General features: G+C 47.3%; 3 protein-coding genes and 1 pseudogene across 6 annotated transcripts; 1 reads left to right on the top strand and 3 right to left on the bottom strand.

Annotated features, from left to right (window-relative positions):
• Positions 1 to 1,605: 1,605 nt before the first annotated feature.
• LOC112886663 (ethylene-responsive transcription factor ABR1-like) lies at positions 1,606 to 4,159 on the top strand. Its single transcript, XM_025952628.1, has 2 exons — positions 1,606 to 2,006; positions 2,937 to 4,159. Exons 1-2 carry the CDS (start codon positions 1,679 to 1,681, stop codon positions 3,665 to 3,667), a joined length of 1,059 nt encoding a protein of 352 aa, XP_025808413.1. The 5' UTR covers positions 1,606 to 1,678; the 3' UTR covers positions 3,668 to 4,159.
• A 331-nt stretch (positions 4,160 to 4,490) lies between these two features.
• Positions 4,491 to 8,288, bottom strand: LOC112884719 (5-formyltetrahydrofolate cyclo-ligase-like protein COG0212). 4 transcript variants are annotated; one of them, XM_025950246.1, is made up of 7 exons: positions 7,888 to 8,288; positions 7,198 to 7,288; positions 6,520 to 6,746; positions 6,185 to 6,260; positions 5,839 to 5,964; positions 5,594 to 5,761; positions 4,491 to 5,051 (listed from the first exon to the last, which is right to left on the bottom strand). In XM_025950246.1, exons 1-6 carry the CDS (start codon positions 8,236 to 8,238, stop codon positions 5,598 to 5,600), a joined length of 1,035 nt encoding a protein of 344 aa, XP_025806031.1. In that variant the 5' UTR covers positions 8,239 to 8,288; the 3' UTR covers positions 4,491 to 5,051; positions 5,594 to 5,597. The 4 variants fall into 4 exon arrangements, with proteins under 4 accessions (XP_025806031.1, XP_025806032.1, XP_025806033.1 ...); XM_025950247.1 differs by having other exon boundaries at positions 4,491 to 4,960; XM_025950248.1 differs by having other exon boundaries at positions 4,491 to 4,938.
• A 440-nt stretch (positions 8,289 to 8,728) lies between these two features.
• On the bottom strand, positions 8,729 to 10,662 carry LOC112884424 (annotated as a pseudogene).
• Positions 10,663 to 10,953: 291 nt separating this feature from the next.
• Positions 10,954 to 13,467, bottom strand: LOC112884717 (60S ribosomal protein L3-like). Its single transcript, XM_025950242.1, has 6 exons — positions 13,373 to 13,467; positions 13,151 to 13,266; positions 12,546 to 12,656; positions 12,015 to 12,319; positions 11,516 to 11,925; positions 10,954 to 11,412 (listed from the first exon to the last, which is right to left on the bottom strand). The coding sequence occupies exons 2-6, from the start codon at positions 13,233 to 13,235 to the stop codon at positions 11,142 to 11,144; spliced, it is 1,182 nt and encodes a 393-aa protein (XP_025806027.1). The 5' UTR covers positions 13,236 to 13,266; positions 13,373 to 13,467; the 3' UTR covers positions 10,954 to 11,141.
• Between the last annotated feature and the right edge of the window lie 1,363 nt (positions 13,468 to 14,830).

The following is a 14,830-nucleotide window of genomic DNA, read 5'->3' as shown; positions in this document are numbered from 1 at the left end:
GACATCGGGATACAAACTTTATAAATTTTGACCGGCAACAGCCAAATTATATGCAGCTTTAGCGTACAAAGCTTGTATCCATATATTTGATATTGATTTTGTAGCAATTGATAATATTCTATACGACACTGTTGCTAGCTCAATGTATTCCACAAGAAATAAAAACATGTCCAAAATGTAATACTTTACCTTGCACAATTATATCTGAACTATTCAGAACTAAGTTTATAAGTACTATGCAGAAATATTTTGGCTAAGACGATGCATCATAAGCACCTCCATCCCTAGTGCTCTGGTCTATAATTACACTGACGACCCTTTTCTTGCAAAGACTCCTCGTTTTAAAGTTCGAGTTCTCTCCAGCCAAACACCTACCACGTAACGAGAGTAAAGTAACCTCACTCCTCCGACGCCACGTAGATAAAGGTGTAAACTAGATATGAAGTATGACATCTAAGGTTGTGAGTTTCATTTATTTTGCGAGAAAAGAGTGCTTAGTATTACCGAAATAAAACATGATATTACTGGAGTAGCACGTACTAATACTTACTAGCTCGATCTAATTAACCGTGCTAGGGGTAGTTAACACATTATTACTGGCCGACAACATTCTGAAACTACGGGAGCCTACCCAAGCAAATACCCATTCACCCACCGGCTATTAGGACACGTAAGGCGGCAGACAGGTAGCCAGATCAACAATGCACGCCAGATAAGTGCGTCGCATTGCACGAACGAAATCGATGGTCAAACGGATGTGAAACCTAACCGACTCTGGTCAGAGGAGCCCATCACCACTGCAGATTCCTGCATTTTCTTTTGTCGAAAAGAGAAAACGAAGTTGAATTACGTTTTGCTTGAGCAGTATGTATACTTTCTTTTTTTAAAAAAATGCTTATTTCATTCATGTATAGTACAGTATTTCCCATGACTCCTCTGTTTGATGATAGTATTTTTGTTACCGTAAAGAAAAAAAAATCAATGCTAGCTACGAGGCAAGCGGAATTTTAAAAGATGTAGATGTCCGTACAAACAAAAGGCCGTGCGCGAGTAGGAACAAAGTTTGGAAATGCTGATTCCGTAGTAACATAGACGACCCTACGAGTGTATGCATGCATTGCATCTTGGATAAACATACATGTCGATGATCACTGTTCCAGTTACGGCACACAAGTTGCCTTCATCTGCATCCGCATGTCGACTCATACTTATCCATCCTTTGCGATGATGCTATGTTTACTACTGCTCTTCCTGTCTATGCTTGCAAATGATAAATGAAAGTCCGCAAGTAGTTGGAAATTTTCGCCTTTACTGCACATAAAGTGCACGTATTTACTGATTATTCCATTGTTTTGCCAATAGATTGCTGCGAAACATTGCTTGTTTTTCGTACTTTTTCTTAGAAATAATTGGATGAGAAATTTCGGCGCTTGTTAATTAATTAATTAATTAATTAAGGCCAGCTTCCGCCCCCCCCCCTTTTTTTATCTTCTCTTGGTGCCTAAGCTAAGCTTTTGATCTGCATGCCGTTCACATGGATCGCATCCGCAGGCCCTATATATATGGGCACATGTTGCTCGCCAAGGAGACCCGGAACCATTTCGTTCTGAGAACAAAAGCTCGCGCCTGTCACGTAGCTGGGGCGGCGGCCGGCCGGTGCCTACTGGAAAGATCCTTCATGTGCCACGCCGCGGTGGCGGACTCGGGGGAGCAGCACGGGCGGGGGCGTCTCGCCGCCGGCGACGGCGGCGGCGGAGACCGCCAGCAGCCCCTGCCGCTGGATCCCGTGGTGATGGAAGCCACCACGGCGGCGTTGCCGGCGCTGTCGCGGGGCAGGCAGGCGCGGGAGATGTCGGCCATGGTGGCCGCGCTGGCCAGGGTGGTCGCCGGCTCGGCGCCGCCGGCCAAGGCACCCCACCAGGCCGTGCAGGAGGCCTCAGCGGAGGAGGCGTGGTGGCCGTACGACGAGCTCGTCGCTGAGCCGTCCCCTGCCTTCGTGCTCGATGGTAAGAACACACCTCTCCGCGCGGCAGCATCATTCTCAAGTACATGCATGGCTGCGTTTGGTACCGACCGTAGTGTCAACACACGTGCAAGGAAATATGATTTTTTTTACTTATTTTTTAATCGCCCCTTCATCCGCATGGTAAGGGCTGACGACACCACTATACATCTAGCATTTATCTGTATTTTATTTATTAATTAACCCACTTGTTATTTAGATTTCGTGGTAGAACATAAGACTTCGATTTGTTCTAGTACTATTCTATGAGATGCTTTGATCTGCAACATGGAGTGCTTGTTATGGCGTGCATTCACGTTCACACGCACGCAAGTGCTCGATCTTCTCGTTTAAGAAAGAAAAAGAACGCTACCAACTCAGCACGTTTAGTTCATTAGTCTTTTCTTTTCACACTCTCTTTTTTAAGGGAAAAGAAAGATATCTAGAATCTGCACGCTTCATCTAAGGCACTGTTTGGATACACCCAGCTAATTCATTAGCTGATTAAAAGAGGGGGAAATGGACGATTAAACCATTTTGAAAAAGGTCATCATCACTCTAACCATCTTCTAATAAGTTCTTTGGAGCCTTAAACGAGCTTAAATTTTAGATGACGCAAGTGCATTAGCAATCCGTAAAATCTCTCGTATCTACTCTGCTTCTCCGATGGTTTAAAAAACAGAGCAAGGAATGTGCAAAACAGAGGAGCTAAACTAGCAGATAATAAGCTTTTGGACTCTGACGGCTGGTCGCCGCTTTCGATCTGTGCTGAAATTTTCTCCCCTCTTTTTCTTTGTTTGGAGCAACAGTGTTACTCTGAAAGATTTGGAACGAGATTCTTTCAACTGAGATGAAGATATTTTCCGTTTAAGAAAAAAATATCAAGATATTCCTCCCCCGAATTGCTAACCGATCTCCTCTGTTTCCTGTGCAGGCTACGGCGAGACGCAGCCGCCGCCGGAGCACTACTGGCCTGCGGTTGCGGCGGAAACAGAGGCGGCGACCTCCTCGCAGACGCAGTACCGTGCCGCCTCTGCCGCCGCGGCCGAGGAGGAGCTACCCTCGCCGTCGTCCGCCGGCGCCGGGGCGAGCAGCGGCGGCAGCGCGGCGCCGCGGAAGAGGTACCGCGGCGTGCGGCAGCGTCCGTGGGGGAAGTGGGCGGCGGAGATCCGTGACCCGCACAAGGCGGCGCGCGTGTGGCTGGGCACCTTCGACACCGCCGAGGCCGCCGCCCGGGCCTACGACGGCGCCGCGCTCCGGTTCCGCGGCAGCCGGGCCAAGCTCAACTTCCCCGAGTCCGCGACGCTCCCGTTCCCGCCGCCGCCGGATCCCGCCTCGCGCGCATTGCCGCCGCCGCCCAGGCCGGATGCGCTGCTGGAGTCGCACTCGCAGGCGCCCCCCACCGGCGGCGGCATGGAGCCATACGCGGAGTACGCGAGGCTCTTGCAGAGCGCCGGTGGCGACCCCGGTGGCTCATCCGGGACGCCAAGTGGCACGTTGCCTCTGCCTCCTGCAACGTACAGCTTCGCGGCAGAGGGCGTGACACCGTTCAGCTACCTCTCGCCGCCGCAGAGCCGCGGCGAGCCAGCAGGCAACCCTGCGGCGGCGTGGGCGAGCCACTACCACGGCTCGTACCCGCCGTGGCGGTGGGACCAGTCAGGTTGACCCCCGTCAACGGAAAAAAGGGTGCCTACGTGGAGAGATCTGGTCAGCTCCCTCTAACGCCACGTGGCGAGCGGTCAACGGTTCAGACGGCGGGGAAGTCGTGGGAGTGGGACGGCACGAGACGCCGCGGTGAACCCTCGCTGTCACTGACAGGGGCGGCCGCGGGTTGCGTCGTGGAAAGACGCCGTCAAGCTGCTGTGCCTGTCCGTCAGTCGCCGTCCCGGGTGCGGCGGTCGGCCAGTTCAAACGGCGCCGGGTCAGATGGACGGCGCAAAACGGCAAAGGTGATTAGGACGCCCCGATAGCTTGGAATCAACGAGCTTGGAGAGAAGCGATCAGAAACGAAGCCCTGGGCATGGATAACTTTCTTCATTTTTTCTTTCTTTAGATTCAAAATTTGAGTGCTTCCTTTGAAATCCGTTGTTCAAGTGCTCCCTACAACTAACACTGAAATTCCATCCTGTCAATCAAACTTGTGGCCCCTTCATTTGATACGATTTTTTCAGGTGAAGCTGTAAACGAAGTGTAACTTCCCTTACGTTTTGTCCGGCGACAACCATTTCTTGTCGTCATCTCATACGTCAACATTGCTGCTTAGATCACGTCAAAAAATGGTTGATTAGATGCGCTGTTAGCCTCAGATATATAGCACGAGAAATGCACCTGGCAGTAGGTGTGTGTGTTTGTGCATTTGACCACGGCATCTTCTGTTATCTACTAGGTGACGAGTGCATTGCTTATGGAGACCATGCGCTATCTTCATTCACACCCTCCAAAAGGTAATCAGAGAAATACAGAATCAGACAACTCCATAGTACTAAAATGCACAGATCGAAACTCCATAGTACTAGCTTGGACCGTAAAACAACATTGATTACAATGACATTTGCAAATTCAAACTGTGATTACATTGACTGTCTATATACAAATAAAGTATCATGGTTAGAGACTTAAGCATATCAAGTACGGCGTGCCAACTGCAAATCTGAGGCAAAGATAAGGTCACAATGTGCAACAGGCAGGTCAAGATACATGCCAGATGCCCTGCCTGTCCTTTTTGCCACATGAGCAGCATTGATTTTCTGACAACTTCCAAAGCGGGGTGGATGGACCACGGTTTGAACTTCCAAAGGATATTGTCCTCATGCTGACGAATGTGAAATTGGGACAAAGCATTTTGAACACAGAATTGGAGTGGTTTGGAATTTTTTTGCTTCCTCATGTCAACTTTTAGGTGATGCCTGCTCCTACCACCTGACGTTCAGCACCTTCTGCGCAGCAGAGTCATTGCAGCTACCATTGATACAAAAATGTGGAAGGTCAAGACAGTGATGGTTCATTCGTTTGCATATGTATTACTCCTGAAAATTGGTAAACCAATAGCCTGTTCAAAAGAGTTTTACATTAACGGGCATATTGTTTTTCTTGTTGTCTTACACGATATCCATAAACAGATAGTAATTGGACAGACTTTGTAAATCCAAGGTAATAATAACTCAGATTTATATACACGTTCAAGAATTTACTTATTTTGGCATGCCAGGGTTCCTAAGGCTGGTTGCTATGCTGTCGAATTGAATCCAGAAGTTCCCTAAATCATTACTAATTCTAATAGTATTATATTTTTGCAACTCAAAAAAATATGTTTTCAACTAACTGCGACTCCGAGAAACAAATGAGTGCTTTTCAAAAGCCATTGCAATGCCAATGGATCCTTATACTGGCATAGAAATTAACAGGCATGGAAACAACCACAAATTTTCTCTTTGCCTCATCAGTAAGCATATTTTTGGAGTTTCTTTGATATCCAAATGCTCTTCCAATCTGATGCTTGAAATTTGAACCATGCAGAATATATTGATTTTCCCACAAGAAAAAAGGTATGTATATAGCTTGTATTAATAAAAGCAGTTAAGGTAAGCATACACAATCATCGTCGTCGTTGCCGCCTCCTTCTCTGAGCTGTTGGTGGTAGCTTCTCTGAAGGCCCGGAAGGAAGTATAGTTCCTGTCTCTTGCTCTATGCGTTTCTTCAGCTCTCTCAGAATTCGGATTTGGCCCAATTTTTCTGGAGATAGCTTTTCCCAGTAAATCCCTGCATACAGAAGTCCCCAGTATCTGGTCACATAACACTTCTTTGCAGGTTAAACAGGTAATAGTAACTGGTCAAACCTTGTGGCTTTGGGATTGTGGTCTTTGTGAAGATGACCTGAGTTGGGGTGCAGATAATGTCAACCGGCACATCATGAACTAGCAGCTTCTCAACTGGAATGTCATCCACTAACTGCTTGTCATGCACTGTAAGCAAGCATAGACATAGTTTTAGCAGTTTATGTTAGTGACCAGCCACGAACTAAATATGAAAAAAGTAGTTAATTTCGAATCCAACACAAGAAAAAAATGCACTAATAGTTCTCCAATTCAAAAAAAAGAGATGAGGCATGCATGTATAGACAATATTCACTTATCTCATGCTTTGCAAGAATCACAGGCTAAAATAGTTGTTACTCGAGCTCACCAGTAGTTACTATCATGGTTGAATCATCTATAGCTCCCATATATCGAAGCATGCCATATTCCAGCTCTGCAAATCCCTGTAGTCGAAGTTCATAGATAAAGTTATGAATGAGAACAGGAAAATTTTGTTAAGAGCAGTTTTTCATTTTAAGGCAGCGTTGACAGGACAAAAGACTGTCGGGTTGATATAGTTTATTTTCTGTGAAAGTGAAGGTAGAAAAGAAGGTGAAACCATGAAAACTTCATTGGTGCTCTATTAACTACTACTGTTCAAATGTAGAAAGGAACAACAATACCAAGTTGATTTCAACTGTATATACAAGAGAGGATAGTTACCTCACCCTTCCCCAACCGTGCTCCTGAACTTGGGTCAACTGCAACTGACCCAATCACAATCAAATCCACCTTAATCCTTTCATCTAGACCTATTGGCCTCCCATATTTAGCTGCGCCAACAGAAGTGCATGCTTCAGGAATGCATCCAATGGGTATCATTTGAGAGTCCAGAACTGAGAAAAATCCTGTCCTTAGCCGAGGTTGTGGAGTCAGCAGCTTTTTATCACCTGGATGACAAAAAGGAACATCTGATCAAAATTTGAAGATTCTACAGCAAACTTGGACTCCTTGGTTTGCAGCACAAAATTCCAGGACAGAGCAGGTGCTACTAACTTACGGAAGTTAGTAATGACATATACACCCTATGTGGAAGTGAGGATCGACCTCATGTATCATGCTCCACCACACCTAATTCAGAACACACTTGATCATACAATCTTACACCGGAAAAACCAACTTCAATAACCTGGCTAGCTGCAGGAAAGGTTGTCGATACTGACAGCTACTTGTTTAAGCAAAACAATGATCAAACTGAGAGTCAATCAAAGAGGTAGACGTACTGCAGTTTTAATATGTGTCATCAGACGAAGTTTTTGCAGATGCTAATATGTTACTGCTAGAAAGAATATTTAAAGACAGTTAGGCCATCATAAGCAGTAGCAGTCATAGGTAACGGACCTGACAGTGTTAATAACCGAACTTGCTTCTGAGGCGAGTCAGGATTGACCTTTACACATTGGGAATTCTGAAATACGTCAAGCCTCCCCAACTGGTGACAGTTTGAAACATTGTGATATTAGTGATGGGTACATAAATAAGCTAATAAGCAACTAGAATAGGACATGCATGTATAAGAAAGAGGCTTCAAAAAATAACTAAAGCAAATTGTATGTGGATGGATCCACAAGTTTAGCACATGCCATAACGGAAGCACCTGCTGATTTCAAGAAACTGCCACCATGTTACAGTTTCTTACACATTCAGATGAACAAGATAACAAAGCAATTTTTTGAGTACCCAGTTTCAATGGGAGGAAACCAAAAGATTTTAGGTGTCTCACATGACATTGTAACTGAAAACAGAATTTGGCGAAATGCAATGCCCCGTTCGACATGAAGTTTTCAAGGAAGATCCAATGTAATTGGCATAATTTCATATACCAATAGTGAGCCATTCAGTTCTGTTTGCGGGCAAAGCTTTGCTACAAGTAGTGTACAGCAAGCAACAGACGAAGAATGTAAACCACGAAATGCCTCACGCAGGCCGCTACCGAAATGTAGAAATGATCCACTAGACGAGAACAAGGCTGCTCGGCGTGAGAGGGCACAGAACGGGGAAGCGAGAGAGCGTGCGCGCACAGCCGCATACCGTGTCGGCGGCGGCGGGGGCGCCGTCGAAGTTTGGGATACGGTGGTGGACGGGGCGCGGGTCCCGCGCGACGCCCTCGGCCTCCAGCGCGTCCCACACCCGCTTCCGTATCTCCCACTTCCACGCCCGCGGGTCCGCCTCCGCCGCTGCGGCAGCCGACGCCATCCCGTCCCGCGCCGCGGCGTCCAGGCGCAGGCGCTCGGCCTCGAAGGCGGCCGCGTCGAACGAGGCCGAGGCCGAGGAGGAGGAGCCCCCGGCCGCGGACGCCGCGGCGAGGCGCGCGCGGCGGGAGGCGCGAGCCGCGAGGCACAGCGGAAGCGGCGGCGCGGCGGCGGGGAAGAGGAGCCGCATCGCTTGGTTGGCTTCTGAGAACGCACGCTCCTCACTCGCGCGCCAGAGAGCAACAGATTCTGGCAAGTTCGGATCATCTATGACGCTGGCATGTGGGCCCGCAGAAGCGGTGGGGTGCCGATGCGCAGGCGTGCGGCGAGCCAGGAACTCACATCAAACAGCATCATTCTAATTCGAAATATTCTTTAGAAAAATCCAAATCGAAATACTCTGCATTTTTATCTCAGTTTGATATTTGCAATTCGAAATACTCAACAACACAACCATCCGCAGCAGTAGCTCGGAGAAACTGAAGTATGGATCTTTGGACTCTGGCACTCTGCAAAGCTGAAAATGTTTCAATTTTCCCAAAAAAAAGGTGAATACAGCTTAGAATTCCACAAGATTTGTCCCCATGTTGCTGGTAGCTTCACATCACAGACATTTCATCTCCCATCCCTCTTACATTGCAAAGGAAGATTGGTTCCCGTCTCCTGCTCTATGCGTGCCTTCAGCTCTCTGAGAACTCGAATCTGGCCCAGTTTTTCTGAAGACAATTTTTCCCAGTAAATCCCTGCAGGCACAAGTTCGTGTTTAAGTCGTTGAAGGCTTATTTCTAGGTTATAAACAGGTGATAGGTATCGGTCAGACCTTGCGGTTTGGGGATCGTGGTGTTGGTGAAGATGACCTGAGTCGGGGTGCTGACGATGTCAGCCGGCTTATCATGAACTTGCAGCTTCTCGACTGGAATGTCGTCCACTAATTGCGTGTCCTGAACTGCAGTGGTACACACATTTGACGGCTTACGGCAGTGATTAGACAAAGAGGCAAAAAGACAGTGAGGGAAGATCCAATCAAAGAAAGAAAACAAGGGGGATTGCCAAGAGTTTTCCAATTAAGAAAAAGAGACGAAATTCACTTATTCAGACAATTTCAGTAATAACAAGTCACCAAAGCAACCTTTGGCACACAATGGGAGGAAAAAAAGGGTAAAAACCATTTGTGTAGGACATTTCTATCTGGACCACTGTTAGAATCAGATATGTAAAGCTACATCCAGTTCACTGCATGGCTAATGCATCAGAAGTCAGAAATAAGGGTAAGTGGCCTTACTTATATGTCTTGTCAAAAACAGTAAGATAGGTTCATAATATTAATCATCCTACATGCCAACAGAGAATTAGGAGGAACAGTTTAGTTTTGGCAGGCAAAGTATATTTTGTCTGTTTAAAGCAACGATGGCTGTTGAGATTGAAATCAGCTCAATCTAGTTGAAAGTTTGTTGAATACTCTGTTACTTATTACTGTCCAAGTGTAGAACAAAAATATCAACTCGGCTTACCTCACCCTAACCTAGGCGTGCTCCTGAAGCTGGATCAACTGCAACATACGCAATCACAATCAGATCCACTTTGATCTTTTCATCTAGACCTATCGGTCTCCCATATTTTGCTGCACCAACAGGAGTGCATGCCTCAGGAATACATCCAGTGGGTATCATTTGAGCGTCCAGAACTGAGAAAAATTCTGTCGTCAGTCGAGGTTGAGGAGTCCACAGCTTTTTATGGCCTGAATGACACTAAGAACAAAATGGTGAGTAGAATTCGTTTGCACATGCCCAGCCCAGGTAACAAGCCTAACACATGATGGTGGTTGTTCGTCTTCACTTCATTGAGTATGACAAATGTAAGATTGTTAAATAGTAGTAATTGAGGCAGCTATAAGTAGTATCAATCACAGTTAACTGACCTGACAGTGTTAAGAACCGAACTTGCTTCTGAGGCGAGTCAGGGCTGACCATCACACATTGAGCATTCAGAAACACTTCAAGCCTTCCCAACTGCTTAACAGTTTTAAAACTAAGCAAGTGCATAAAGATAGGAGGGTAGGACGTGCAGGAAAGATAAAATAGAATGATCGAACGGACTGATTTAAGTGGGTAAGGGTTTCATGAGGCTTGAAGAACAACTAAGAAAACCACACAGAGATGCTTGTATTGAAGCTGATGCTAAAGCACACGCTGTTGAAGCGAGTGATGAAACTGAATACAGACTACGGCTCTGGATGCATCTGTATTCAGCTACCGATGTCCGAGTTTCATGGCAGATTGGCAGTGGCACTGATTGGCTAGTAAACCGGCAATTGTTGTCAGGCAGTCAGCCGTGCCATAACGAGAGAGAGGGAGAGCACCGAGTCAGCGGCGGCGGCGGCGCCGTCGAAGTTGGGGATGCGGTGGTGGGCGGGCCGGGGGTCGCGCGACGCCGTCGGCCTCCAGCACGTCCCACACCCGCTTCCTTATCGCCCACTTCCACGCCCCCGCGCCCCCGCCTCGGCGCCGGTGGAGGCCATCCTCCTCCTGTCACAAAAGCGCTCGAGTAACTGGAATTTTGGGGGAAAACACTGGAGAAGAGCCGGGAGTCTGATCTGAACGACTACCTTCGACATTAAAAACTGTCACCGTTGACTTAAATTTTTATTTTGACAAATGCAAAATATTCGAAGAAACTTATCTGAACTCTGAAGTACTCTCACTTAACATATTACCTACATTTCAACTTGCTTTGATCTTGAAATTTTTGAAATTCAGCCGAATTACAGCGTTAACTGAAAGGGACAGGAGTCTAATGGAGGTTGCAGGGGAAAAAAAGTAACAAACAATGAAACCGTGGAAATGACAAGAGCATCACGAAAGCTTGCGCCGTGGGGAAATAATCTCGCACGACTGTCTGCTACGACTACTCTCCAGCATCAATGGTTCCAACATGTTATAAAGTTCAAAATTTGTAATGATTTTAGTCATCTGCAATGAGAGCACCTCATATTTGCAATACAAACCGGTTCTCCGCCTATCTCCAACAAAATTGAGGGGGAAAAACTGAACAGTATCTAGTAAGACATTTTGCTTCGACGGCAGGACCAGCAGCTCAGTACTTGATAGGTGCCTTAACCTTGCCGTAGAACCTCTGCTTCTCGTCAGTGGTTTGGAAGCGCCCATGCCCGAACTTGGACGAGGTGTCAACGAACTTGAGGTTGATCTGCTCCAGCGCCAGCCGTGAAGTCTGCTTCAGCAGGGACTGGCGGAGTGTCACCACCCTCTTCTTGGGGCCAACGCAGCACCCCTTGATCATCAGGTAGTCGCCCTTGACAATTCCATAGTGGGGGAAGCCGCCCATGGGAGTGATGTCCTTCTCAGTCCTGTAAAAATTGAGAGAATTCAGTAATCAGTACAGGTATAAATAACAGAAGCAACATATGATCATGGATCAACATGTAACTGAAGAGAACCAATAAAACTTACCTGTCAAACTCAGTAGAGGCATCATGGCTTTCCTGTCCAGCCTTGCCGATCTTGTAAACCTTCTTGTTCATCTCCGTCCGGTGGTGGTATCCATTCTGACCAGCACGGGCAACCGTGTAGGACACCCTAGCAGGATGCCAAGCACCGATACAGGCGACCTTGCGGAGACCCCTGTGGGTCTTGCGGGGAAGGCGGGTGACACCCCAACGGGTGACCACACCTTCGTACCCCTTACCCTTGGTGACGCCAATGATGTCAATCATTTCATCCTTCTGGAAGACGGCATCGACCGGGACCTCCTTCTCAAAGAACTTGTAGCCAAAGTCAACTTTGTCTGCGATCGTGCCACCGTTGACTTGGATCTCCATGAGATGGGCCTTCTTCTGCTTCAAACCCTTCATCTTTCTAATCTGAAATCAGAAACAGTAGAGCATGTGAGAACAGAACACCGTAAAACATTAAATTACTCAGCTGCGATGACAGTGAATGGAAATATCACCTGAGTGTGGGCGATAACACGGACAACTGAAGCATACTTCTTCATCTTCTCAAGCTGCAACTGGACTTCTTTCTTACCTGCATCACTGTCATATTTGAGGGCGTATTTGGTGAAGGCCTTCTTCTTGCTCTTGCACCAGTTCTTGTAGAACCTTCTCCTCACTTCTTCGCTAAGGTGCTGGGCCCAGACAGAGTTGAGGGTACGCAGACCACGTGGGGTCTTAACGTACGCCACAAGTCCAACAATGACAAGAGGAGGGGTCTCAATGATGGTCACCGCCTCACAGGTTTCCTTCTTGTGGAGCTCTGCACAAAATCACACAAGGCGAGTACATCTCATGCCCATTAGCCCATACCACCAACAAAATAATAATTTGATTTGGAAAACTCAAGGACCAGATATGTGGATAGAATAATCAGGTGGCATTCTTGAGTTTCTTTGTCTGATGGTTATTATATTACCCGAAAAACAACAGTAATCGTTTTCTCAAGGGAACATTCCAAAGAAGTTGTGTTGACAGAGTTTACTTACTAGAGCCAGGCTTCTCAACCTCACGCACGATATGTGTCATGCCAGCCTTGTAACCAAGGAAGGCAGTGAGGTGGCAGGGCTTCTTTGGGTCATCCCTAGGGAAGGACTTCACTGCAGAAAACGAGAATTGGAACATCAGACACGTACATTATCATTCCCATCAACTGAACTGCATAGAAGCAACCATTAAACAAATAAATAAGAAAAAAATTATACTTAAATTTGGAACCACTGACTGCCTAAAATTTCAGAACAGTTTCATTTTGTATTTCCACATTCAATGTTTGCAGGACACAGACTACCACCATAGTTCAAGAACACTATCAACCACGATATATACTAGTGATAAAATGTATCTAAGATGTGAACAGATCAATCATGCACCTAAAAATATAGGTATTTGACAGCAATTTTACTCAATTAGCAATCTCCAAAATATACCCAACGCACAACAAACAAATGAAATCATGACACGATCAGAGTAGTGGTACACAACACAAGGGATTAGCTACGATACAACCCAAGCAGTTCTTACCCAATCCCCGCAACCCGATAGCGAAAACAACAAAGTAACCAGATGAATGCATCGGTGTGGCGGCACGTACCCTTTCCGCGGTGGCGGGAGGATCGCTTCCTAGGGAGGAAGCCGAGGGACCCATGCCGTGGGTGCTCGAATTTACGGTGCGACATCCTCGCCGACCTCCTCCTCCTCCTTCCTTACCTGCAGCAATCGGTGCACACATAAACCATTAGATCGGTATACACATGTTGAATGCTTCGTTTCGCACAGCAGGAAGGTAACTAGGGAGGAGAACGCGAAGGCATACCTGGTCGGTGCTCGTCGCCGGCAAGTGATGGGAATGCGGCGGCGGCGGGGGGAGCCTCGGAGGGGCTAGGGCTGGGCGCATGCGCAGCCTTTCATATGGGGGAGGCGCAGGGGGTGCGGGCCATTAACGGGCTATGCCACACTAGTGGCCCAAGCTCGGCACGGCGATTAGGGCCGAGCCGGCCCAGGAACTACCTGGACCGGCCGGGTCGTGCAGCCGTACTCGGCCCGAATCGCTACAATAACCTCCATTTGTTTAGGTTTAGAACCAACTGGAAAGTAGGCGCGCCTTTGGCACACCAGCAGTAGAACCTGTGAAATAAAATGATGAGTTTGTTTTAATTGATAAATATAGTATAGCATCGGTTCCGAAAATGGTCGGCAGCTAAACCTTGTGTGTAGCTTACTTTATGATCAGATATGGCCTAACACACAATAACTCAAGATTTATACTGGCTCAGACAATCATGCCCTACGTCCAGTCGAGATGGTCGAATGTATTACATGAGCCCAGGTGATTGTGAGAGTTAGAGAGTTACAAGCTTTCGAACGAAAGTTATGAGATTTAAGAGTCTATAGTCCATATGTCTTTTTTAGGCGGATGACACTTCCTTTTATAGTTGGAGGTCTCCACTACAGGGAAAAAAGTGTAAGGATGGAAAGAGAGGATTCCCGACCCCACCGGTCGGGGTCGTCAGCATCGTCAGTTGGGTACTTGGGTCTGCTCATCTCGTCAGTCGGAGTCTTCCAATAACCACCATCCAAATCCAGTATCGTGGGGCAAGCATCTTGTCTTGTTCCTGCACGTCATGCTCCGTCGGTCAGTGGTCGTGGGGGCGTCGATAGGTATGGTAAGGTCGTCACACCCCATCCCTGGTGCCTCGTCTGGTCACTCCGTCGTGATGGGGACATCCTGGCCATATCATGATAACGTTGCGTCCCATCCCTTTGTGAGGATGGGCAGGTAGAATAGTGGTGCCCTGCTGCCACAACAGAGGGGACTGTAACCTCTGTGGAGAGAGTGGTTGGCCGTGTACGATAAGTTGACCCCGAGACTCATCCTTATCCTCCGCACCTACACCTGGGACCCGTTGGTAAGTCAGGTCTAGCCTCTCGAACAGCCTGTCGGTCGGGAAGGTGGGCACATGCAAGATGGAGCCCGGTCGGAATTCTTAGTCGGAGCCGTGGTACGGACCCGATCTCCGATCACCTCCATGGTCAGGGACATGGCCATGCTTATCCCGACCGACTTGTTAGTTGGAATCGTGAACCTGAACGGTTTGGAGAAAGTCACGGTTATTTGATCCATACGTGATCTAAGAATAGCTAGAGTGACAGCAAGAAGTGGATCCGCTAGGGAACCCGGGTCCCTGGACCCGTCACGTAGTAATATTAGAAGTTAGATAAGTAACGTAAATATTTTAATTTTATTATATACCCATGCATTTGTTAACCATTT

The sequence above is a fragment of the Panicum hallii genome, chromosome 3, assembly GCF_002211085.1.
Source record: "Panicum hallii strain FIL2 chromosome 3, PHallii_v3.1, whole genome shotgun sequence".
Classification (NCBI taxonomy): domain Eukaryota; kingdom Viridiplantae; phylum Streptophyta; class Magnoliopsida; order Poales; family Poaceae; genus Panicum; species Panicum hallii.
This window is presented reverse-complemented; position numbering and strand designations above follow the sequence as displayed.